This window comes from Neltuma alba, unplaced genomic scaffold, assembly GCF_004799145.2.
Source record: "Neltuma alba isolate B1F8T4 unplaced genomic scaffold, ASM479914v2 tig00011499_pilon, whole genome shotgun sequence".
Lineage (NCBI taxonomy): Eukaryota > Viridiplantae > Streptophyta > Magnoliopsida > Fabales > Fabaceae > Neltuma > Neltuma alba.
In genome coordinates, this window is record NW_021636167.1 from 1 (window position 1) to 25,106 (window position 25,106).

General features: G+C 32.5%; 3 protein-coding genes and 1 pseudogene across 3 annotated transcripts; 1 reads left to right on the forward strand and 3 right to left on the reverse strand.

The window, feature by feature from the left end:
- Positions 1-4,998: 4,998 nt before the first annotated feature.
- LOC114714314 (TMV resistance protein N-like) lies at positions 4,999-6,659 on the reverse strand. The gene is made up of 3 exons (XM_028899038.1): positions 6,644-6,659; positions 5,467-6,550; positions 4,999-5,007 (listed from the first exon to the last, which is right to left on the reverse strand). Exons 2-3 carry the CDS (start codon positions 6,391-6,393, stop codon positions 4,999-5,001), a joined length of 936 nt encoding a protein of 311 aa, XP_028754871.1. The 5' UTR covers positions 6,394-6,550; positions 6,644-6,659.
- An 18-nt stretch (positions 6,660-6,677) lies between these two features.
- LOC114714315 (protein PHLOEM PROTEIN 2-LIKE A8-like) lies at positions 6,678-7,347 on the reverse strand. The gene is made up of 2 exons (XM_028899039.1): positions 7,247-7,347; positions 6,678-7,161 (listed from the first exon to the last, which is right to left on the reverse strand). Exons 1-2 carry the CDS (start codon positions 7,345-7,347, stop codon positions 6,678-6,680), a joined length of 585 nt encoding a protein of 194 aa, XP_028754872.1.
- A 9,441-nt stretch (positions 7,348-16,788) lies between these two features.
- Positions 16,789-17,208, reverse strand: LOC114714316 (disease resistance protein RLM3-like). The gene has a single exon (XM_028899040.1). The coding sequence runs from the start codon at positions 17,206-17,208 to the stop codon at positions 16,789-16,791; it is 420 nt and encodes a 139-aa protein (XP_028754873.1).
- A 1,109-nt stretch (positions 17,209-18,317) lies between these two features.
- Positions 18,318-24,681, forward strand: LOC114714317 (uncharacterized; annotated as a pseudogene).
- Positions 24,682-25,106: the final 425 nt, after the last annotated feature.

Consider the following 25,106-nt stretch of genomic DNA (forward strand, 5'->3'; position numbering starts at 1 on the left):
AATACATGGCCAAGAGATAAAAAAAATTAAGGGCATAAAATAGAGATAATTTTTTTAAAAAATAAAACTGTTACCTCGTCATTGTTGAAAAATGATAGATATCATTGTGCCTCCATAACAGATAGAAGATATAAAAGTGAGGGAGAAGAAAAATTAAAATCTGTCAACCTGCTTCTTTTTCATGAGAAAATCAAACTTATTAAATTTTTTTACTCTCCCATTATCATTCAACCCGACAAAGCCAATGAATAAGGACGTGGTTTTTGCTGTGAAGAAATAACGATTTATTGTAATAAATATGAGTTATGGTAATATTTTCTATTATAGTTTAATTAGTAAAATCTATTTTATACAATCAGACTATACATATTTTTTCCAGACAAATTACAGGATACGCTATATTGGTAAATAATGAATAATCATCCTGCTTTCCTAACCCCTTATTTGGATAGAGAGAAAATGAGGGAGGAAAGAAAATTAGAGGGAAAAATGAAGACAGAAATGAGTTTTCTCTTGATTTGAATGAGGAAAGAAAAGCAGGATGAAAGAAAAATAGGAGAAAAAAATAAGGTGCGGGACCCATGTCATTTTCTTTTCAACTTTTTTCTCCACATATAGAGAGACTCACATTCCTCATATACTCCCCCATACTAGGTACATAAACATATATTTTGCCTTTAAAACAATTTTTTAATTTTATTTATGGCTATTTTTCATTTAGCAAATTATCTTCATGTAGCCAAATTTTATAATAAATTTTTATTATTTAGCAATAATTTTAAATAATATATTTTTATTTATTTTCTTTTATTATATTTAATTTAAAAATTATCCACTTTTTTGTTTTTTGTTAAAAATAACATTTTTATTAAACTATTTGATTTTTAAATAATAATATATGATAATATATTTTTATTAATTAATTTTATTTAAATTATTTGATAATGTAATATTTTTTGACATATAGATAAGGGTATTTTAGTCATTCACATGTTTGCTAATTTTTTCCTCTATATTTTCTCTCATTCATCCAAATAAGATGGGTAATAATATTTTCTCTTCACTTTCTCTTCTCTTCATTTTTTCTCCTTTTGTTTTCTTTCTTCCCAACTTTTTTTTCCCATCCAAACAGAACATAAGGAAATCGCCTCGCATGGAAAATTATTTCTCGATTTATTTATAAATTATTATATAATACACACAAGCGAAAAGTAACAAACAATAGAACAAAGCAATATTAATATTAATAATTTCTATTTTCTAAACTTGTGAGGGAGCACTCTACGAATCACACTTAAAAAAAAAAAAGTATATATTTGGTGTCACATAATGTGAAGGGAAATTATCATTAGATTTCAAGTGAGAAAACCAGGTATAAGTAGATTTTTCTAATTCCTTTTAATATTAATAAATTCTAAAAATTTAAGAGTAATTTTGGAAAAAAAAAAGTGTAAATGACCACAGTGCCCGTTAACTACGATCAACCTGGAATGATTGGTCGATCGAGCAAATATACTTTATTTTAATATAGTTTGCAATTTAAATATTATAAAAATTTTAACATTTACAAGTTGAGTTGATTCATGAATAATCATTCTACTTTCCCATAATAAAATTGCGTAGTAAGGAAATTGTTTGTCATGCTAGTTATTATACTCACATCACTTGGAGAGCAACACACATTCTAGGCGCAGTTATTGTGAAGCCAAAATAAGATTAACAATTTTTATGTTATAAAGTTGTGAGGAGGCCCTCCGAACATGAATTGCATATTAAAAAAACAGAAAAATTAATATTTCATAAAAACATAATATTAATATGCAATAAAAAAATAAATGAGACTGATTTAAATAATAATTTTATGACCTGAGAAATTTAAATGATAATTAATATCATCAGCAGTACTCCCGAAAGCTAACAGTTAAGAGAGGATGATCGAAATAATTATATGACCCGTATCTACTGTTGAATAAAAGAAAACGACGATATTGTGGCATGCTCTCCAAGTGGTTGTAAAAGACATGGAAAGAATGACGAGGTAAAGGGGATAATGTTGGGGAAGAGAGTTGTACAGCTAAGAGAGGCTGAATCCTCCTTCTGCAATCTTCATTAAGTGATTTCAGGATTATTGAAGCTTGAGGGATGATGCTACAACCTGTATTATTATTCCCAATAATAATATCACTCTCTTTTAATGTTAGTCGAACCAATAATGACCAGCGAGGAATGGTGTTGGGAATAAGTGTTGTTATTATTAATATGGTAGCACTCTCACTATCATCCTCATCATCATCCTCTTCTTGTTCATCTTCCATTAATAATAATGTCATCTCTACTACTTGATCACTTCTACTACTCATTTCTCTTTCATTCTCACTAATCATTTCTCTATCATCCTCATCCTCTTCTTCATCATCTTCCACACGACTTTCGCCTCTATGACCCCTCACCCTCACTTCAATACCAAAGCAATCATTTTGACTGTAATAATGATAAACATGATAGGTATGATGTTGGTTGAAATCATGCCCAAACTCAATTGGACTCTCAGACCATACAACTCTCCTCATAAATGGAAGTAAAGTCGCCATTCTCATGAATTCTGCCTTCTCTTTCAATGGCATTCTCACATGCTTAAATCCAGCACCACACATCATCTTCCCGCATACCATCACCTTCATTGTCACTTTATTAAATGTCAAATCGACAACATCCAAATAATTGTGCACAATCAGAAACCCTGATGAACTTCTCCCTTTCATACTGCCCCCAACATTTATCCGCATCGGCCCACAATCTTTTATAAATAAATGGACTTGCTTTTCCAGGACAGTTGAAGAATGGATTTGATCTAAATTCACACAACCATTAAGACTCATGTACTTAATCTTTGGGGCTTGAGACAAATCTGGGAGTGCCATGAGATTTTTTGAATTCTCTAGCCATATTTCCTTTAGATTTGGAAATTGCTGAAGAAAACAAAGTAGTGGTGTTAAATAAATCAGATAACTCCACATACGTACAATTTAATCAAGAATTTTTCTCATGCCCATTACAACAACAGTTGGACTCCCCCCAAATTGTACAATTACTACTCAACCATCAACTGAAAGATAATAATAGAGTAAACATTTGCATTTTGAATTATTTTAGTCAATGTTTCTTAGAATCACAAGAACAAACAATTATGACATATGAGAAATTATACGTACCTGATTTACATCCTAAAGCTAATGGACATTACTCTTTGGCAAATTAAGTTCAATAAAATTCTCAGCATAAAAACAATTAAACATTTGCATTGTGAATTATTTTAGTCAATGTTTGATGCCGCGTCTTAGAATCACATACACCAACAGAAACATTATGACATACATTTGAAAAAATGATGCGTACGTACCTGATTTCCATCCCAAAGCTGTTGGATATTACTGTTAGACAAATTAAGTTTAATGAGATTCTTAGCACAAAATTGTAATGGCACATATGGCAGTAGATATCCTTCCCAATGAAGAAACCTTAATTCTTTTGAAAGATAATCCAACTCTCCGCAAATATTCAACTTTGAAGGCTTTCTTTGATCAGACTTGTAAACATTAAGGCACATTAAATAATGCATCCTTTGGAAATGACTAGCCCTCAATGTCATGATTTCTATCTGGCTTGCATCCAATGACATGCATCGAATTGCCTCAATCCCCTGGTAATCATATCAAATCAAGGGAAACACAATTATCATTATCTAAAAAAATGACCATAAATACCATAGAATATTTAAATATATCAACTTTTAAAATATCCAAATTAACATCGCTATATGCATTTTATTCAAAATTCCTTACAATTCATGTTTTTCCCATAATAAATAAATTTCTAAAAAATCATAAATATGTAGACACATTGATGCGTATACCTAGCTATATGCATGCGCAGATATTTAGAATATAACTATAAAAGTGAAAAGTCATTTGTTTTTTATTTTCACATTGTACCTCAAATAACAGTTAGTTATGCTCACACGTGCGTATGCATATATCACTAATCACTGGATGAAAATTCTTTGTAGACTAATTTTGTCTTTTAAAATAACACTTGTCACAAAAGTCCTAGCTAATTTTAAATTATAATTCTTTTGAAAATTACTAATTGTTAATGTAATCCTCTTTATCGTATTTCTGATGTCTAATGATAAGCATTAAATTGCCTCAGCCGCCTACTGATCAAACTATGGGGAAAAACACCAGTAATATGTAAAAGGTGAACAAATAACCAAGACAATAGTTAAATATATTTCCTTTAGAAATTTCTTTGATGAACTTTATTCAAACAATTCATTTTATCTTGCAATAAATAAATTGGCCAAAACAAATACACAGCCACGCTAGCAGGGACAATCATATGAACGGCCTTACCATGCGCACATTTAAATTTTATTTAAGGATCAATATAGTTTTTGGTCCCCTCAAATTTATTATCATTTTGATTTTAATCCCTCGAATTTCAAATCATAAATTTTGATCTCTCCAGTTTTTTCTTTCCATCCAAAACATTGCTTCTTATAACTTAACAAAAACATGTACCATTTTGCTCCTTAAAACCAAAGCCCATTGTTTGAAACTCAAGAGAATAAAACTAAAATTTATGCAAATTTAAGGGACCAAAATTATATTAACCCTTGATATAACTGCTATTCTTAAAGAAAAATTAGTGCATATAAATCCCCCCGGGGCATATATAAAATTTTTAAAAATTTCTTTTATGTTCAAATTTCATAATTTGTACTTTTTTGCAATAGTAAATTTTAGGAGAATTACACTCAAGTCCCAAAAAAAAAAGCCTATAATGACAGGTTTCAAAATAAAAAATGACAACTTCTAAAACTTAGTTTGTAATTATTTTTCTTCCTTAAAACTTCATTATAATTCTCTCCTAAATTTTTATTAAGAAAACGCGTTAGAATGCAAATGCAGTGTGAGTATGCACACAATCACCTTTATACTACATCAACTATCAATTAATATAAAGATTAAGAATGTCAATCTTTGTGAATAACTGTATAATTTATTCAAGATTGTTCATGCTCTAAATTTTAGAAATGTCTTATACCATACTAATCATATTCTGTCTAAAAACTTAAGAAGAGGAATATTTCAAAGTTGAAGATTAATAAATCACTCCTAATAGGAAGACTATATACGACCCCTACCAATTTTAGTTGAAGAAATGACTTTTTTTTTAAAATAAAGAGTCTGATTCCGCATACATTGAGACTTACCAAAGATTTTAGAGAATAAACTAGTACTCCTCTGGTCCTAAATATAAGATCTCTTTTGTAGTGTAAATTATACTATGAAAGGGGTCTTATGTTTAGGACTAGAGGAATAGCTTTTATGAAAATATAATGACAATGAAATGAAATATTAAGAGAATAAAGAATGTAATAAAATCTGAAAAATAAATTATTACCTTGTCATTTTTCATGAAATGAAAAACATCCTGGGGTCTCCAAAGTCGAATGGGTTTTTCAGGGTTAGATATTAATTGTTGCTGAGAAATTTCAAGCCCCATCTCCACTAATAGAGCATGCATCTCAATATTACCATATCTATCCACTGAAATGAGGGATCTCTCTTTAAGTACACTTATCTCAATACGTGCATGAGAGCCATATAAGCCTCTTGTACAATCTAGAGAAATCCCATGTCCTACGTTCAAGAAAAATGCTAGGTCAAGAAATACATTCTTCTGCATGTCATCATCAAGTCCATCAAAACTCAATTTCAACACTTTAAAAATGTCCTTGTGAAGAGTATGATTTAGTTTTGTCAGAGCACTGTCCCATACTTCTTTTCCTCTGCCATGAAGAAAGCAACCCAACACTTTTAGAGCTAAAGGATTTCCATGACAATAATACACTGCCCGCTTTGATAACTCCAAGTAGTTTTTGAATGGCTGATTTTGCTTAAAAGCTTTCAAACTAAAGAGATGAAGAGCATCATGGTGATACATTGTTGGAACACGATATGTTAGAAATGCAGAAGTATTTTTAAGCACTTGCATGTCTCTTGATGTGATAATAATTCTACTTCCTTCCCCAAACCAACCACATGCTTTGATTAAATTTTCAGCCGCCATAAAATTGTCCACATCATCAAGTACCAGAAGAATTTTTTTACGGTGAAGCCTTCTTCTCACAAAATCAGACCTTAAATTGTAAGTGTTAATCTCCTCATCTTTTAATAATTCTTTAAGGCATTTTTCCTGTAATGCATTCAAGCCACCATTCTTTTCCAGCAGTTTTCTTACATCTTCAACAAAGCAGGAAGCTTCAAACTCTGCTCTCAACCTCTCAAATACGGCACTAGCAAGAGTGGTCTTGCCTATACCACCCATACCCCATATTCCCACAATGCGAGCTTCACTCAGTAGCTCTTCAACTTCCTGAATCTGATGATCAATTCCAACTAGTCCTTCCACATGAAAGGACGACTTGCGATTCAATTTGCTCAAAATATCTTTGACAATCTTTTTGACAAGTTTAGCTTCAGGCCTAGCATAAATATAAATTAAAATCATGGTTATGTTTAATACCCAAATTTAAGAAAGAAATATGTAAGAGAAGAATGAGCATAACAAAAGCTACCTGATATTTTTTGAATCCCACCCAAATAGACTTGCTATTTGATCAAAGCATTTTCCCACTTCTGCACTCTTTCTTGGTTGTGCTTAAATCTCTGCTTGAGCTTAGCAAACCCATCTCCAAAACTCCCATTCTGTTTGCGAATATTTGATGGATCTACCTGGAAGAAAATTGGGATGACAAGCCTTCCGTATTTATCCTTACATTTCATAATATGAAAGAGCTCATCCATACACCAAGTTGAAGAAGCATAATCTTTGGAGAAAATAATCAAAGATATCTCTGATTCTTCTATTGTTTTCAAGAGAATAGATGAGATATGATCTCCTTTGTGGAGCTTGTGATCCATAAAAGTATGAATGTTAGCTTCGCGAAGTGCTTCATAGAGATAACTTGAGAAAGCGTCACGAGTATCTTCCCCTCTAAAGCTAAGAAAGACGTCATATTTGGTCGCAGAAGGAGCAACAATGATATTAGAAGGAGAAGAAACCGTGGGAATCGAATCAACAGCATCTTTACAACTACAGATGGAAAGAAATCTTCATGAATAATAAATATTGGTCTATCAGCAAACCGTATAAAGTGAACAATTAAAGAAGATGTTACCTATCAGGAAGCGGAGAGATTAATCTGATAGCCTTAGAAATTGCTATAGCCAGCAAAATCAAGATAGCTTCTATAAGCGTTAAAGAAAAGGTTGCATCCATGTGACTGTAATCTCTTGTTTTAACCTGAAACTTTTCACCAACCCGAAATTAGCGTGATCAAGCAATTTTTTTTGGCTTTAACTTCTCAGGAGGTGCCATGGTTTGGTTCTTGATTAACGTGATAAAAATATCCAACAAAAATATTTAGGGAGCGAGAACAAGTTACAGAACGATTGATGCTAAAATGAAGAACATGTCTTTATGGATAGAATAATGCGAAAGAAAGAATTCATCACGTGATCAACTTACTAGTCAAGTGCACCCAACAACTTTACTGATTCATTTGATGTTTTTTATCAACAACTTAATTTATTCTAAAAGAAGCTATAGTGAGTAAAAGTCCATGTGTTGAAGGCACATCAGGCCGTGTGTTAATTTCTTTATTTTGTCAGAAGTTGTTGGACTGAATTAATGGATACGTATTAATGTTTGCATGATTTCTGTGAAAAATAAAACCGTATCTAGCAAGTGGATCATGAAAAAAAGAGAAAAAGCCCTGTTCGTTTGTATCAATGCCTTTTTCACGTGTAACAACGAAATGGGGAGTGATTAAGGTGAAAGGAAGAACAAGCACTTTGCTTTCCTATAAAATAAATAAATGGGCCATTTATTTCATTAAGGATCCATTTGTTATAAGGGAAACTAAATGGAAAAGCTTTTAATTAATATTATTACTATTTTATATTACTTCTTATTTTTATTAAAATTTTAAAAACACCACTTCTCTAATTTTTTTTAAATGGAGCTCAATAAAATTTTTCTTCCCCTCTCCTCCCCTTCATTTCCTTCATAACAAACAGTATTTAAAATTTGAATAAAATAAATGAAGACTATAATCAATATATCAAGTCCACCCATATCTTAGAAGGTTTTGGGACTTTGTTTTTCAGAAGTATAAAAAATTTCAAATGTTGAAGTTTTCTTAGATCCACAACTATAAGGTAATTAGGGAGGAGAATAAAATCAACAGGTGCCACAAGGAAAAGAAAACAGCAAATCTAATGCAGAATTTTTCTGTGAAAATTTCGCGAAAAAAGCTTGCAAAACAGTAGATGGAAGTAACAGAGAAGAACGTCAGCTTCATAACTTGCAAACTTGCTTTCTCTTTAGACAAGATCTTCAGATTCAGAGATCCCCGAATGCCTCACTCACATGTATTTATCTTTGTTTCAGAGGCTCTTATTCCTGTGCCGGGAAACTCGCGTGTTGATGGTTTGGCTCTTGATTAACGTGATAGAAAGGTCAAAGAAAAATATTTAGGAAGTTGCAAAAAGTTACTGACCGATCAATATATAGCAATTTGATGGAGAGTAACGATTGATACTAAAATGAAGAACATATATCTATGGATGGAATAATAGTGCGAAAGAAAGAGTTCATCATGGGGCGCAACATACCAGTCAAGTCCACCCAACAACTTTACTGATTTATTTGATTTTTTTTCACCAACAACTTAATTTATTTTAAAAGAAGCAGAGCTATAGTGAGTAAAAATACATGTGTTGAGGGCGTATTAACCAGGCCGTGTGTTAATGGTTTTTTTCTTTCAAAATAAGTTGGACTGAATAAATTGATATATCTTGATGTTTTTTAATTTTTGTTTTCCGTGCACAAAAGCAAAACAGTAGAAATTCCAGGAAAATACTGGTAAAACTGGAGATCGGCGGGATCAAGCAAATGGAACATGAGAAAAGAGAATACGCCCTGTTGGTTGCCTTTTTCACGCACAGCAACAAAGCGGGGAGTGATTAAGGTGAATGAAAGAAGCACTTCACTTTTTCAAATAAAATAAATAATTCAGCCATCTACCTCACTAAGAAAAATATGAATAAATAAATGAAGAACTTCATCAATAAATCAAGTGCGTCCATATCTTTGAAGGTTTTAGGACTTTGTTTTTTCAGAAGTTGAAGTATAAAAGAAATTCAAATGTTTAAGTTTTATTAGATCTATGACAGTAAGGGAGCTAAGGAGGAGATTGAATCAACAGCATTAGGAGAAGAAATAAAACAAAAAATCTTTTTCAGGCAGCAGAATAGAAGGATGATGGATTCATGGGATAAAGAGAGTAAAAGAGAAGAAATAACCTGGATGCGGAGGGAAGCAAAAGAAACAGCTCACAAGCTAAGGGCGGTCTCAAAAATGGCAGCTTTCTCAGAATTTGCAGACAATTGCTTTCTCTTCAAACAAGTTGCTCAGATAAAGAGATGAACAAATGCCTCGATCCCTCACATATTTATGTCTTGTTTCAGCCTTTGTTGTCAACAAGTGAAGTCAAGTCGTGCCGCGTCTGTCACTTTTGTGGATTGTTGCTTCATTGTATCATCATTCAGCCATTCGCTTTTTCGCAGGGTGAGAGTGTGTCTCTTTTTCTCTTTCCCTTTCTTTTTCTCTTCTTAAATGTTTCGAAAGTGGGACGAGGTTGCAAGACAACTAAACTTTACTTATTTATTCCATGTTTTTTTTTTTTATCAACAACAACTTTATTTATTTTACAACTAGCTATAGGGAATAAAAGTACGCATGTTGAAGTTGTTTTAATGGTTTTGGTTCTTTAATTTCTTTATTATTTCTTTTACAAAGAAATTTCCAAGCTTCAGCTCTTGTGGCCGACATAGCGTTACGTTCTTTATGAGTACCGCACTGTTTGACGATTAAGCAAATGCATATTTTGGAGGCTCTAATATCCCACCTCTCTCCAATGTTTATTGTAATAGCCCAACCTTCTTATTACTCTGTCCCGTATTAAATATAAGAACTACACATCTAATCTTAATTTTAAGAGATTAAAAAAAATTAGTTCAGATAATTATTTATGAAAAAATATTCTTACTATTATATGCGGTCAATGTGTAAATTTTCCTAAAATACCTTTTATATAATTGTGGTAATTTCGTATTCCACACCTTAGAATGAGAACATGTGGGATGCTTATATTCACTTCAAATTAAAAGAAAGAAGCAGGGATAGAAGTGTAGTAAATTTTCTTCTTCTTCTTCTTTTTTTGTGTGTAAAGAAGTTAAAAATGATTTACACAAAACAGAGGGAGCATTATTTACCGACATCTCTTTCTTCTTTGAGAGCTCTCGAGGTATTGGGGATGATTGTTTGTTTTGGTGCTTTAATGGTGTTCTTTAAAAATATATCTTTTTGGCAAAATGTTCTTTTTTTGTCACATATTTATGGGCTCTGATATGGCCGAGAAACAGAGTAAACCACACTCATTCATGATTTTGCATGTGAGAAATTCTTGTTAGGGTGCAACCTGATGATGCATTAATAGTTATCCTTCTAAGCAATAGCGATCTCTATAAACATCAAATTAGCGATGGAATTTAATGACAAAATTTTCATCACTAATCAAAATTACCCACGGATTAGTGACGGAATTCAGTTAGCGACGGAATTTTTTCTGTCACTAAAGAGATGGAAATTTTCCGTCGCTAATTAATGGTGGATATCCCACAAAAATTCTGTCACAAAATAATGATGGAGATGAAAATTTTCATTTTTTATTTTATAAATTTAAAATACCACATCATCGCCACGTGTCCATCACTATGAGCCACCACATCATCAATAGCTGCCACCTCACCAACTCCTCTATCTCTTTCCCATGTTGCCACGTCATCTCTTCGTCCACATTATTGCCACGTGTCCATCATTGGATGCCATGTCAACTCCTCCTCTCTCCCATGCAGCCACATCATCATATCATCCACATCATCACCACGTCACAAATTGAGCCAATTTCTAAAGAAGTGTTGGTTCGAACCTGAGAGCCTTTGCCAGTTGAGCTAAGAAACACCTGTGAAATTCTCTTACAAAAATAAATATATATAATATTTCTAATAACAAATACAAAAATATATAACAAATATTATGTACATAATTTAATATATATTATATAATTAAATATATTATTATTTATTTGAATTTAATTTTATATTTTAGTTAAAAATTTCTAATAATTTATATTTTTATTCAAATATTTAATAAAATAATAAGTATATTATATATTTTTATTTTTTTTTCTTCTATAATATTTGTATTTTTTAATTTTTATTATTTAAAAATTATGATATTTTTATTTTTATTTTAATAATAAGTTTAAAAAATAATTATTATATATTTATATTATTTTTTTGTGATGGATTAGTGACGGAATTGCGATGGAAATTAGTGATAGAAAAATTCCATCACTAGTTTCCATCACAAAATGAGAGTTAGTGATGGATTGATGACGGAATGTTTCCATCACTAATCATTTAAAACAAAATTAGCAACGAACTTGTAACAGAATGTAGTGACTGAATAAGATTCTGTCACTAATCCTTCACTAATTTAGTGACAAAAATTTTCTGTCATTAAATTCCGTCACTATTTTAATGACAGAATTTGTGAGGAATTAGCTACGGAATAAAATTTCATTGCTAAATTCCGTCACTAATACCCTGTTTTTTTTTTTTGTAGTGTATTAGGCTTCGGACATGATTGAACCTTTTTGTCGTTCTTGTTTTTCATCTTTTGTGTTAGGGGACGCGCTAGAAAATATTATTTCTTACACCTATGTGCATGTGCATAAAACTGATCAGATAAACACTGTGACATAATTAATGTTATTCATGATTGCATTTTGTAGATTCGCACCTTTCGGGGACAACTGGTGCTGCTGCATTTAAAGGCAAATTACAGGTTTTTAATCAGGTCTGGCTTTTTAACTTCACCAAGGATTCTGTTATGTGATAGGTAGGCTGTTTTACTCTTAACATGTCCATCGCAGGATATAAGCCACCAAGTTGCTACTTATATGAGGGATGCTAGTAGAATGATCAAACAAATAAGGCTGAGAACATCTATTGTTAGTATATTTGGAAATATAAGTCAGTGTTGTCATTTTTGTTTTTGAAACATGATTCATTTTACAATTTTCTCAAAGTCATAAAGATAGACCCATTCTCGCTTTTTTGGTTCTTTTCTAATTTTTGAGTGCCTTTCAGTTTATGTATATTGACATCAAGAATATGTTTAATAACCACCAACCTTTTTTTTTCTCATTTCTGCGTGCTCTGTCACTAGCATTGTCTTCAGATTCTTGAGACCAGGGATAACTCTAAAGAAGAGGTTAGTCAAATTCATTGCTAATTGAGTCAAAATAGAACCTTTATGTTTTTCTCCACGTTGAATCGTGTAGACAAAAGCAAGCCATTTTGGTGTGTACTATGTAATATTTTTAAAGGAAGCCATTCAAGTGTTTCAATATAGATTTTAAGTCTTCATCCTCTTAAAGCTTGGCTTTTTGTTATTGATTATTACTTTAATATCATTTTTACCTGTTCTGTTTGCTTGTGCTTAGCAACGTAGATCAATATTTATTTCCAACATAACAGTTATGAATTTGAATTTGTTCAGGAAACTCATATTGATGGTGATCTCGAACTTCTAGATGACTCTGAATTTTATCAGCAATTACTAAAAGAGTTTTTCGAGACAGACGATCCTACATCATTCGGTAAGTAATAATTGTCTTGTTTTTGGTTGAACAAGCATTATTTATACATTGTATTCATATTTTTACTTCTAATGATGTCGTTGGAATATTAGAATATTATACTACTCAGGACATCCTCTTTTATTTAACTTATAATGTATTTTGGCAATTATGACTGAATGAAACTTCATATTTAGCCTTAAAGGCTGTCTAGAAAGAGTGTAGAATTAGTATTGATTTGTTTTTTTCCATCTAAATAGTTTTGATGAAATTTTTGAGCCCAGAATTAGCACGAGTTGCTTTCCCAGAAATCATAGTGTTAACCTTATGCCATGTAAACAGAAGCCACTTTCTTATTTTCTGCTGTTGTGAATCATACAGAGAAATCACTTTATGCTTTAAAGAAGATGCAACCAAAAAAAAGGAAAATTGTCAATCGTCAAGCCTCAAAATGTCGCAAGATAAGGTTAGTTGATCAAGGTGGCATTTCCTTGTTTCGTGCCATTACTTTTTGTCATGTGTATATTCATATATATTATTAAATTCTCCAGAATTGAAAAGAGATTTTTGACTATTTTACTGTTTATATTGTGCAATGTGGCATTGAAGGTATAATGTTCATGAAAATATTGTAAACTTCATGGCTCCTGAGTCCATGAATCTTCCACCTGTGGTTCCTAAACTATTTGGAGATTTGTTCAGATTAAAGTCATAGAGATCATCTGTTGGGACAGCATAATCATACGCTTAGAAAACAGATAATACATCAAGTGTTGTGCAGTAACTTGTCATAACATATTAGTACTCATTCAACCAACGTTATATTGTTTATTGAGGAATTTTATTTTTCTCCTCAAAAGGCAACAATTTAGTGTAGTGGTGAGGATTGGTAGTTTACAGAAGGTTTTAGTTTCAAATCTTCTCTGTTCTTAATGTATTTATCTTTCATGGACAACATATATTTCTATAAGCAATCTGTCCAACTGAGGCATAGTTATCCATTACATTCATACTGAATAGCAATTCCATTATGTTGGATGATGCAGTGGGTCAGATAAATCTTGTTTAAGATACATACATTAATAGCAAGTGATTATTTTTTTCTCCCTCTGTTTTACATGCTTGAGACTTTAAGTTCACATCAAATTTCATTTTAATTTCTTAAGTTTTTAAAGTGTATTTTTAGTTTCTTAATTTTAACATCTTAAATCAACCTATAATAATAAATAAAAATCAACTACTAGCTGGTTTCTTTTCACTTTCATATCGGCTCCACTCAAAATATTGTTCTATGAACACTAATAACTTGAACAGTAACAACTTATTTTTTGGGTTTTGTGTTTTCTTTATTTTGTATATGACACTCAAAAGATGAGTTTTAAAATTTAAAATTCCCTCCATCTCTATCCTTTCTCTCTTTTTCATTTCAAAATTCAAAGCCTGCAAAATTTATGATTTCTCATGCTTTTTCCTTCGCAAGTGAAATATAAAATTATTCATTAATATTAATGGTTTTAAATTAAAAATTGATACACACATAAATGACTTGAATTTTATTCAATTTAAAAATTTAAATCTTTCAATTTTTGTAATAATTTTTATCTTTAACAATGTAACAATATTATAATATAAATTTTTTTTGACGTAGTAATAAAAATATTTTTACGTGGCCTTATAATATAGTAAAATTTTCAGATTTTTCAAGTTCGTAAATCTCTTAGATTTGTGTCAATTTTTATGGATAGATAATGATTTTGTCTTACAATTAATGTAATATTTTTTTCTCAAAACGAACATTAAAAACAAGATCTTAATAAACGAGCTGTTAACATTATTTCAAAAAGGTTGAAGTATACTTTTACTCTTTAACTTATATAAGGTTTTATTTTGATCTCTTAACTTTAAAAAGTAAACTTTTAATCCTCTAATCTAAAACTGTTAACAAAAAATAATATTAAACTCTTAAATGCTGATAAAATATTACTAAATGTTAACATATTAAGTTTAATGTTCAAAACAATCATATATTACAAACAATCATTAATTAAGACGAATAATTTTATGATTAAAAGATTAAAAGTATACCTTTTAAAGTTAAGAACCAAATTAAATCTTACGTTACGTAAAGTTAAAAGATCGTATACTTTAACCTTTCAAAAATGATTTCACTTTTGCTTTTCTAAAAACATTCGGACCGCAACACGTTTCTCCCTGCAGCACGCTTTCTCAGCTGAGTCACATCTGCACCTGATAAGTCGTCTCTTCATTGCCTCCATTTTTTGCTTCGTGTTTCATCTTTTTTTTCATTTCAGTTCTGCCTCCAACTCCCAAGTTTGCAAGTCGTTGGAGATTGTCGCCGGAGATGCTTCACTTCTTCTGTATGTTGAATCGTATCTTGTGGTAGTACTGATGCTAGAAGTTGCTTTCATGGCAGCATAAACTTTTCTCCGCCTTCTTTTTTCATTTCTCTCTCCATTCTTCATTTTTAAGAGTCAGGCATTTATATTGCTTCTCAATACTACAGGAATTTAATCTTTATTGTTGATTTCTGCCCCTGCAGTTTCCAGTCATCATGGACCCGGGGGGGAGCTATGCCTGAAGATGCACGCCAAGTGTTTGAGAAATTGACCAATAGAGATTCAACAGTAGTAGACCAGAGGACGCATGAACTGATGATTCAAGCACTTTGTGCTGGACTAAGGACAAAAGAGCAATGTGAGGTTTCAAAGGTGGGATTTTTTAAATTCTTTTTAATTTCTCATGTTTTTCGTTTTTCAAGGTCTGCTTCTGCTCACTCTCCGTATCTGTGTCTTTTGTTTTTTTTCCCCATTAGATGTACTATTTACTCTTAGGAAGCCATTGAAGCTTTTTGACCCTCCTTACTAATTAATTAATGTCTCTCAGATTTCTTTCACTTGAGAGCATTGGGCTAGGGTTGTTTGACACTATCGTTTACTCAAAATGTCCTTTTTTTAGAACAGATGGTTCAGATAATTGAAAGAGGTAAAAGAAAGGGAAAATTACAAAAAAAGAACTTGGAATTATAAAAATACAGATAGGGATCCTTAACAACTTCACCTTGTGTTTTGATAATAATAATATGTTATGAAATTGTCAAAACCCAAAGTAAAGTTGTCAAGGGTTCCCTATCTGTATTTTGTAATTCCAAGGTCTTTTTTTACAATTTTCTCTAAAAGAAATTATCCTGCTAGTTTATATATTTATTTATTTTTGGTTATATGTTATTTGATTATATGATTCTTTTGTATGCATATACACACATATATGTCTACGTGGGGTTTTTTTTTTTTTTTGGTGGAAGTAATATGATATGATTTAGATGCCTGTGAGTCAGCTAAATCATTTTTATTGTAGCTTTTCAAGATAGTTTAGTTCCTTCATATTCAACAATAATGTAAATACAGTGATATGACTTTGATGCCTGCTGGTGATTATCTTAACATTTTGTGACATTTATTTGTAAAAGCGTCTTCGATATCATATATTGACTTACTAAATATTAAGTTCTCCTTGCTTAACCTTAACCTTATAATTGATGTTGTCATTGATTGCATCTCTTATAAGGATGTGCTGGGACTTCCTTTGGAGGGGCTGAAATTGAGTCCCATTCACCAAAAAGCATTTTGAACTAATTGTATCAAGAGTGAAAATATGTATGGAACCTGATTCTTGCCTTTTCACTACTACAGTTTTTCTCTATATCTTTCACCTGTAAAGCACTTTCAAAATTGGTACTGCTATGAATATGCTATTTTAACTTATTGCCTATCTTTGATATAGATGTTTAAATTTATGCTGTGCCTTCCAACGTAACACATCATTGCCTCTTGAAATCATTGCCTCTTGAAAGGCACCTACCTGATATTCTTTGAATCCCACCCAAAGAGATTTGTTGATTGGATCAAAGCATTTGTCCAATTTTGCACTTCTTATTGGTTGTGCCTAAATCTCTGCTTAATCTTAGCAAATCCATCTCCAAAACTTCCATTTTGTTTGCGAACATTTGATGGATCTATGTCATAGAAAATAGGGATGACAACTCTTTTGTATTTATCCCTACAGTTCATAATATGAACAAGCTCGTCCAAACAACACGTTGAAGATGCATAATCTTTGGAAAAAATAATCAAAGATATTTCTGATTCCTCTATTGTTTTCAAAAGAAGGGGTGAGATATGGTCTCCTTTGCGGAGCCTGTGATCCATAAAAGTTTGAAGGTTTGCATCACAGAGTGCTTCATAAAGATAACTTGAGAAACTGTCGCGAGTGTCTTCCCCTTTAAAGCTAAGAAAGACGTCATAATTGGTTGCAGCAGGAGCAACAATGATATTAGAAGGAGAGCAAACCATGGGAATCGAATCAACATCATCTTTAGAATTGCAGATGGAAGGAAATCATGAATTAATATTGGGCTATCAGCAAACAGAACAAAGAGAAATTGCTATAGAAGATGTTACCTATCATGAACAGAAATAGGATGGATAGTATGAAGTGGAGAGATTAATCTGAGAGCTTTAGAAATTGCTATAGCTAGCAAAATCAATACAGCTTCTATGAGCGTTAAAGCAATGGTTGTATCCATGTGATTGTAATTTCTGGCTTCAACCTCAAGCTAATACTTGCTCTTTGGCTTTAACTTCTCAGCAGGGGTACGGTTTGTTTCTTGATTCACGAAATGATAAAAAGATCAAACAAAAATAGTTAGCGAGTGCACAATACATGTGTCTATATAATACGGTATCTCAGGCATTGCTAACCTAATGTTATAGTATCTTCAGAAGACTGGGACCTAATACTATTGGACTTCAGTGATGACGTAATATCAAGCTCAAAGTGTTCTGCAAAGTCCCAAAAAATAAATTGTCTACCAGAAAACGAAGAACAGAGGAAAATCAATGAAAAATGTGACGTGTGCTGTAAAAATATGATCTTCAGAGTTTGTTGAAAAAAACTAACTTTACGCACTTCTATATTCAGTTAGAGAAGATGATACCCGCACACATAGGCGGACCTATTTGATGCATAATTGATATAATACCCTTATAATTTCGCTGCAGATATCTTAACAAGGATCCCTTGGAAAACATAACCAATTGATTCAGCCAACTCCTCAAAGGCACCGAAGAATGACAATTTAAATTCACGCTTCTAATTTTGCGGACACAACTCGAGCCAAGCCATTTATCAGATCATGCATCACAAATACCTTGAGAATTTTCTAAATTGACGATAATATAAAGAATAATAAACAGAACGCCAATACATAATTGCAAAACAAAACAATCCGAAGCATATAAGTCACTAGTAATCAAAATGATGAGGGAAGAAACATGATAGCCGATTACACACAATTAAAGCGAAAACTAGTAATCAAAGTCACCAAAAAAAATTTCAAAAAACGACCAAAATGAAAGCGAAATTAAAATGAAAATTTTAAAACAAAGCAATAAACGGTGCGATGGCGTCCGACACATGGTTGAAAACCACGCGGGGAACTGATGACGCGGGGAACAAATTCAAATATAGATTCAAAGCCAGGCTGAAAAATCAATCTCACCGAATTTTGGAAGTAGACAAAGCGCTGAGGTTCGGACCCTCTTCAGTATTTGCAAGAGAACGACCACGCAAGGTTGCTAACGGCGGACTCTACCAAGCGTGGAATGCTCTTTGTCAGTCGACGCCCAAAACAGGATCCGCTGGCTCTGACTGGTTTTGCCGAGGTTACAATGTAATTATTAATTTATATTGGGGAAAAAGGCACTATTTTTTATTTAAAGTTATATATAGTAGTATGTATTTTGCAAAGATCTCAAGCCACTGCCGGTTTCTTTCATTAATTTTTTTTCCAGTAATAACTATTACCATTTAACCAGTTTTTCTCATTCCATTTTTCTAGATAGTATCATTACCATGTAATAATTTTTCTCTCCAATTAAATGATTAGATAAAGATTATTTTTTGTAAAGTCACACTTTTTTACATTATTGTTACAAGTAATAGATTTAACCAACTTTGTTAATATAGGTGAATTGGAAATGTAGTTATAAATATCATATAATTTCGCTTTCATAATTATTTGAATATAAAATTTTAATAAGAGGCCAAAATGAAAAGGCTCAATTAATGAACTAGACAAATTAGAAGATGATCTTTTTCTTTTTTGCCAGAAAAGAACATGGACTTATATCTTGGCTCAAGTAAACTTTCCTATAAGCATCTTCTATTAGTGACCAATGGGCTTATAAATTAACTAACTAAATGTTCAAAATCATTTCTAAGAGACAGGATTTTTCCAACACACACACACACACACATATATATATATATGACAATCAGTCAATCATCAATAAATATATACAGTTTACATTCACAAAATGAATTAACTAATCATGAATATTTGAATCAACTAATAAAAGAGTTATTCCAGTTTAATTAAAAGTCTCGAGTTCTAATCCCCATTTTGTTAGCTTTAAAATAGAGGTATTCAAGTGTGTCTCATATCAGGACGAGACAAAATATTATGTGTCACTGTGTGTACATATAGGTATATTCAATTAGTAATTTTATTAATTGTAACATTAAATGAAAATATGATTCATTGGGCCCAGAAGTTACCATTGCATAGGAACTTGCAGATAAGTTTTTTCTGCATAGGTAAAAAGATGATCTAGGTGCAACTGACTTTTCAGCAAAATCCTCTCATTCTATGACTGATAGTTTTTGCATTCTTGATCACTTCCACCGGGACGTTTTGAAATGGAATTTTCTTTTTTTACTAAAATATAGATATCTTTTTTATTGGAGGCAATCCTATTAGAGATACTGTCGAGCACTAACACTGTGTTTGACTCGACAGAGGGAAAAGGAGGGGAGGGATTTTAATCAAGAGAAGAGGAGGAAAGGAGAGGGTAGTTACAAAGGGGAGAGGAGGGAGGGGGAAGGGAGAAAAGAGATTTTAATGATCTCTTGTTTGGATTGATTGAAGGGGAGGGAAAGGAGGAATTTTAATAATACCTTATTTTGTTCTAAGGAAAAATTGACTATTTTAACCTTATAAAATTCAAATGAATTTTCTCACCTTTTTATTTTATCAAGATATAACTATATATATAATGTAATTAACCAATTTTGACTTGCAAGACACAGTCACACAGTTATAGGATATCAAGATAAAAAGTTGCGAGTGATCGATTTCAATTAGAGAAATAACCCTGAAGGTGAAAGAAAATACTGACGGCCTTTTAGAATTAGAAGAAGAGAAAAAAAAAGGGCTCAACAACACTCACTAATTTTGGAGACAACTACCTGGACAACCTCTTACTAGATGTTTAAAAGAACTCTCTTATGTACAAATGTTTACAACTAATTAGGGGTTAACAAATCGTAAGGGTATATGAGGAATTAAAATATTTTAGTTAGGCTAATTTTAAAACTTAAAATTTTATCTCTCATCTCTCCTTCAAAACTTTTGGAGGGAAAGCTAGAAGGGGAGAGGAGGGAAGAAGAACCCTTGCCCTCTTTAAAAAATATCTTAACCAAACATTGCTCCCCTCTCTTTCTAAAAAATTACACCGGACAAATAGGGTGCTCCCCTCCCCTCCAAAAACCTCATAGTAAACATAGTGTAAATGTGGACACCTTTTCAAATAGGAATTTTAATTTTGATTTGTCATGTTGTGATAAACCAACCCATTCTGATAGACCCGGTGTTGGTTCTTGAAATGCGTTTTAACCAGGCATTTTAACCTAATGAAATAAAGTCTTTTTATTTAAAAAACAAAATTACCTGGGCTTCAGACTCTAGTAGGCCTTCGCTTCATTTCAGACCCTCGACATTGCTCCTGGTTCTCATGCACGGCGACGGCGCCTCTGGCTCTCCCCTCTCGTCCTCTGCTAGTCACTCATTGATCTCTCATCCTCGCTTCCTCTCTGCCTCAGGGCTTCATACTCACTCATTGCTGCAGTCGCGCATGACACCTCTCGCTCTCAACTGCCGGCCAGAAAATCGCTTCTTTGTCGCGGGGCAGTCACCCGTAGCCTCACTTCTTAAGCTAATTCCACAGGTTTCTTTCAGTCTTTCAAACAGGTTTGTATCCGTACTACTAGGTATAATATTCATATGTAAGGTCTTTTATGGAGTTAACCGCTGCTACTTGAGAATAAGCCGGGAAGCATGTATAGGGAAACTATACATTGATTATATTTATGGAAAAATTGTTCTTATAATTTTTCTATGATTGGAACGACTGTATTGAAGTAAAATACGGTTGCAAATTTGTTTTTAGGGTAGGAACCCAGCATGAAAGGCTTTAATAGTTTTAGTTATCGCTGTGTCCTTTTTGTGGACTTATGAAAAAGCTATAACAATTTTGGAATGGGCATTCTTTAATACTTGGTGTAATTTATGATGTTTGGGACTTGTGAGTGTCTCTATAACAAGGATATGGCTGAATTACTTGTTTTATCTTTAAAGTATGTTTGGTTGATGTCGGGTTTTTTCCATTTAGGTTTAAGATGGGTTGTCTGGCAAGAGATCTAGAAAATCACAAAACAATGTTGTTGATTGGGATGACTATAGTGATATGGAGAATGAACAGGCAAGTAATATTTGTGATTTCTTTTTGGGGTGATTGAAGATTATATTTTGATGTAGGCGGAGTTTGATGCGGAGGATTATGACGATGATAAGGTGGAGGATGAAGATGATGAGGAGGGAACCTATGATGAAGAAGATGATACAGTAGAGGAAGATAAATGGAATAATGATGAGATGGAACAGCTTGAGAAAGAGTATAGGGAACTCTACAAACAGGAACAGTAAGATTTCCGTCTTTATGGATGTGACATGACTTATATTGCTAGATTTGAAGTTTCTCAATGAAGTTAATATGTTGGAGACTTTTCTTTGCAGTTGTTATCTTTATGTGCTGGATTGTTTACTAGTCTTAACGGTCTTCTGTGTATTTGTTTAAACTTTAAAGTTAAATCTTATATTACACCTCTTGTTACATGGTAATTATTAAAGTTAGAGTTAGTTAAGGGGATTGTTAGTTAGTTAGAGAAGGTTATTAGTATAAATAGAAGATGATAGTGAATGTACGAGGTGTCTTGGAATTCAAATATAGTTTCTCTATTACTTTCCTTTTGCATCAATGGTATCAGAGAGAAAAAAGTAGAGATAGAATGGTAGTAATTTCTTATTCCCCACCTCAGAATGAGCACATGTGGAATACTTATATTGATTCTCTCATTCTTGCTCTGGTTTAACAGACTAATAGAGTGATAACTCTTCTGTTACAACTAACTAGCTATTACTATTGCCATGTAGCACCGAAAAAACAAAAGAAAAAAAAAAAACTAAACACACAGAAATCAGCTAGACCTTGTGAAGAATTGCCATTTCACAAAGAAAACGAAGGTTGTCTTGGATTTAACAATATACGCTTGTCCATGACATGGCTGTTAGCTATATTTGTAGAGTGTGCCATGGCACATGGCACAGTGACACAAATGTCTTATGTGTTAGCAGCACTTTTTTCTTCTTTCTTCCAAAGAATGTGCCTGTTTTTCTCTGCAAATTCTTTGGAACTGGCTTCCAATTATTATCTGTAAGCAATCCCTTTACTCCTTTTCTTGCACTCCTATGCCCCAACTTTAACTTATTTTGGTGTTTTTATTGTGTTCTTTGAAAATTTATCTTTTCAGCAAAAAGTGCTTTTGTCCCATATTTACGACTGTTGGACAGAGTAAACCACATTGATGATTTTCAATGTGAGAAATTCTTGTTAGGGGGCAATCTGATGATGCATTAGTATTCCTTCTAAGCAATAGTGATCTCTATATTAGACTCTGGTCATGATGATTCTTTTTGTTGTTCCTTTTTTTATCTTTATGAGTGTATAAATTCTGATGCATGTAAAATTCTTTTTCTACCTTCAGAGATACTTTAAAGAATTTGAAGCGTCATAAAGATGAAAATCTCCTTAAAGGTCAAGCTGTGAAAAACCAGAAGGTATAACGTCAACTAACTATACCCTAAGACACATACGTATATTTGGTTTTTAAATTGATATAAATTATTTTATTGAGTAATGATTAATTATTTTCCAACTACTTAATCTTTTTTGGATCCATTTCCTTTTTTTAAATCGTTATTTTGAACGACCCATTTCGTCCTTATTGTAGTAACATGGAATTTTTTTAATTATTTCTTTTCTAAGTTCTTTCGATTATAGTTGTTACCATAATATGTATATAGTTCAATGAACGTTTTCCCTCCTTTGCTTAGTTTGTAATCATATTATTTTTGTGTTTCTTGAAGGCACTCTGGTACAAGATACTTAAGCTTAGAGTCTTACTTCAGAAGCCATACTCAAGTTCAAATAGGTTACCCCAGGTAATTTCCTATTCCACTGGAAAGATTACTCTGACTTTTTATTTATCACAGAAGAATTTTATGCCAAAGAGATGAATTTTTTACAGGAGCCAATCACGTCTTCATTGTATGGTTCTGATGAGGGTGTTAGTGCAACATATTCAGATCTTATGACCTCCTCCAAAGGAGACATTAGATTCTATACTGGAACAGCGAGAGGTATATATATAGAAGAAAATGTAGAACTGTTCCCTTACATTTCATGGCAACAGAAACTATACTTACCTATAATATCATATCTTTATTTCTCTAATTTTCTTATGCACTGATCATTTTCTCCTTATATTAGGCCCTGCTTGCCCAGAACCCATCTATTGCCCAAGCCTCAGATGGTAATTGATTTCTTTTTTGTTGCCCTTTGTTTGCCCCCTGTAATTTAACTACAACATTAACATATCCTTCTCTGTTGGTCGCTAAAGTGAAAGGGCAATATTTTGCACTAATGGAAATAGATGCCTTGTCTCTTGTCTGTGCATGTTGTTGAAAGGATTTTTATTTTTATTCTTTTGGGATGTGCTATAACTTCTATTTTGTTGCATATATGCTTGAATTGTGTTCTGAACTAACATGAGCTTGTTTTATCTTCTAAAAGGTTCAGAAAGGTCACCAAAACATTTAGACATTTCTAAGAATTTGGATGACAATTTTTATGAAGAGTGGTCACAGATTTCTCAGATGCATAAGAGGTATTTTTCATCATCATCTTCTTGGCGCACTCTTATTTTGCTAGGCGTTCATTTCCTCACAGTACATCATCATTCAGCCTTCTAAGTTTTTTCACTTGAACCCTACCTGCGGCAGTAATATTTGAAACTTACCTTGTTATGTATTTGGTGTGCTTTTTTTCTTTGTTTTTTTTTTTTTACTTTCTGTCGTGCTAAGCACCTGCCCCCCGAAAAACCCAAAGGAAGGAAAAAGAAAAACCACTGCACACAAAATTGATCCAACTGGTGAGCACCCCTAAATCATGGATCTTCACTACTATCTAGACCTTTTGAATTGATGAAGTGATCTACTTCAAATTAAATTTCAGAAGAAAATAATGTGACCTTTTGCTTTTTCCAGTTTCTGCACTTATAGCCTGAGGGCTTTTGTGCTAGGGGACGTGTTAGAAATATTAATAAATCCTATTATTGGTCTTAACTTAACAACCTGAGATTTTGAGTTCCAGCTATGCCTTTTGACATTTTAAATTTCTTATACTTATGTACATGTGCATAAAATTGATTAGATAGATACCATGACCTAATTGATGTTATTCATGATTGCATTATGTAGATTGGCACCTTTCAGAGATAGGTCGATCAACAAATGGCAGAGGATGACACAAATGACAATTGGTGCTGCTGCCTTTAAAGGCAAATTACAGGCTTTTAATCAGGTCTAGCTTTGTAACTTCACTGAGGATTCTATTGTGTGATAGGCAAGGCTGTTTTACTCTTAACATGTCCATCACAAGATATAAGCCACCAAGTTGCTGCTTATATGAGGGATCCCAGTAGAATGATCAAGCAAATGACGCTGAGAACATCTGCTGTCAGTATATTTGGAAATTTAAGTCAATGTTGTCGTTTTTGTTTTTGAAACATGATTCAGTTTATAGTTTTCTCACAGTCATAAAGTTAGACCCATTCACACTTTTTTGGTTCTTTTCTAATTTTTGAGTGTCTTTCAGTTTATGTATACTGACATCAAGAATATGTTTAATAACCACCAACATTTTTTTCCTCATTTCTACATCCATCGTCACTAGTATTGTCTTCAGATTCTTGAGACCAAGGATAACTCGGAAAAGGTCAGTCAAATTCATTG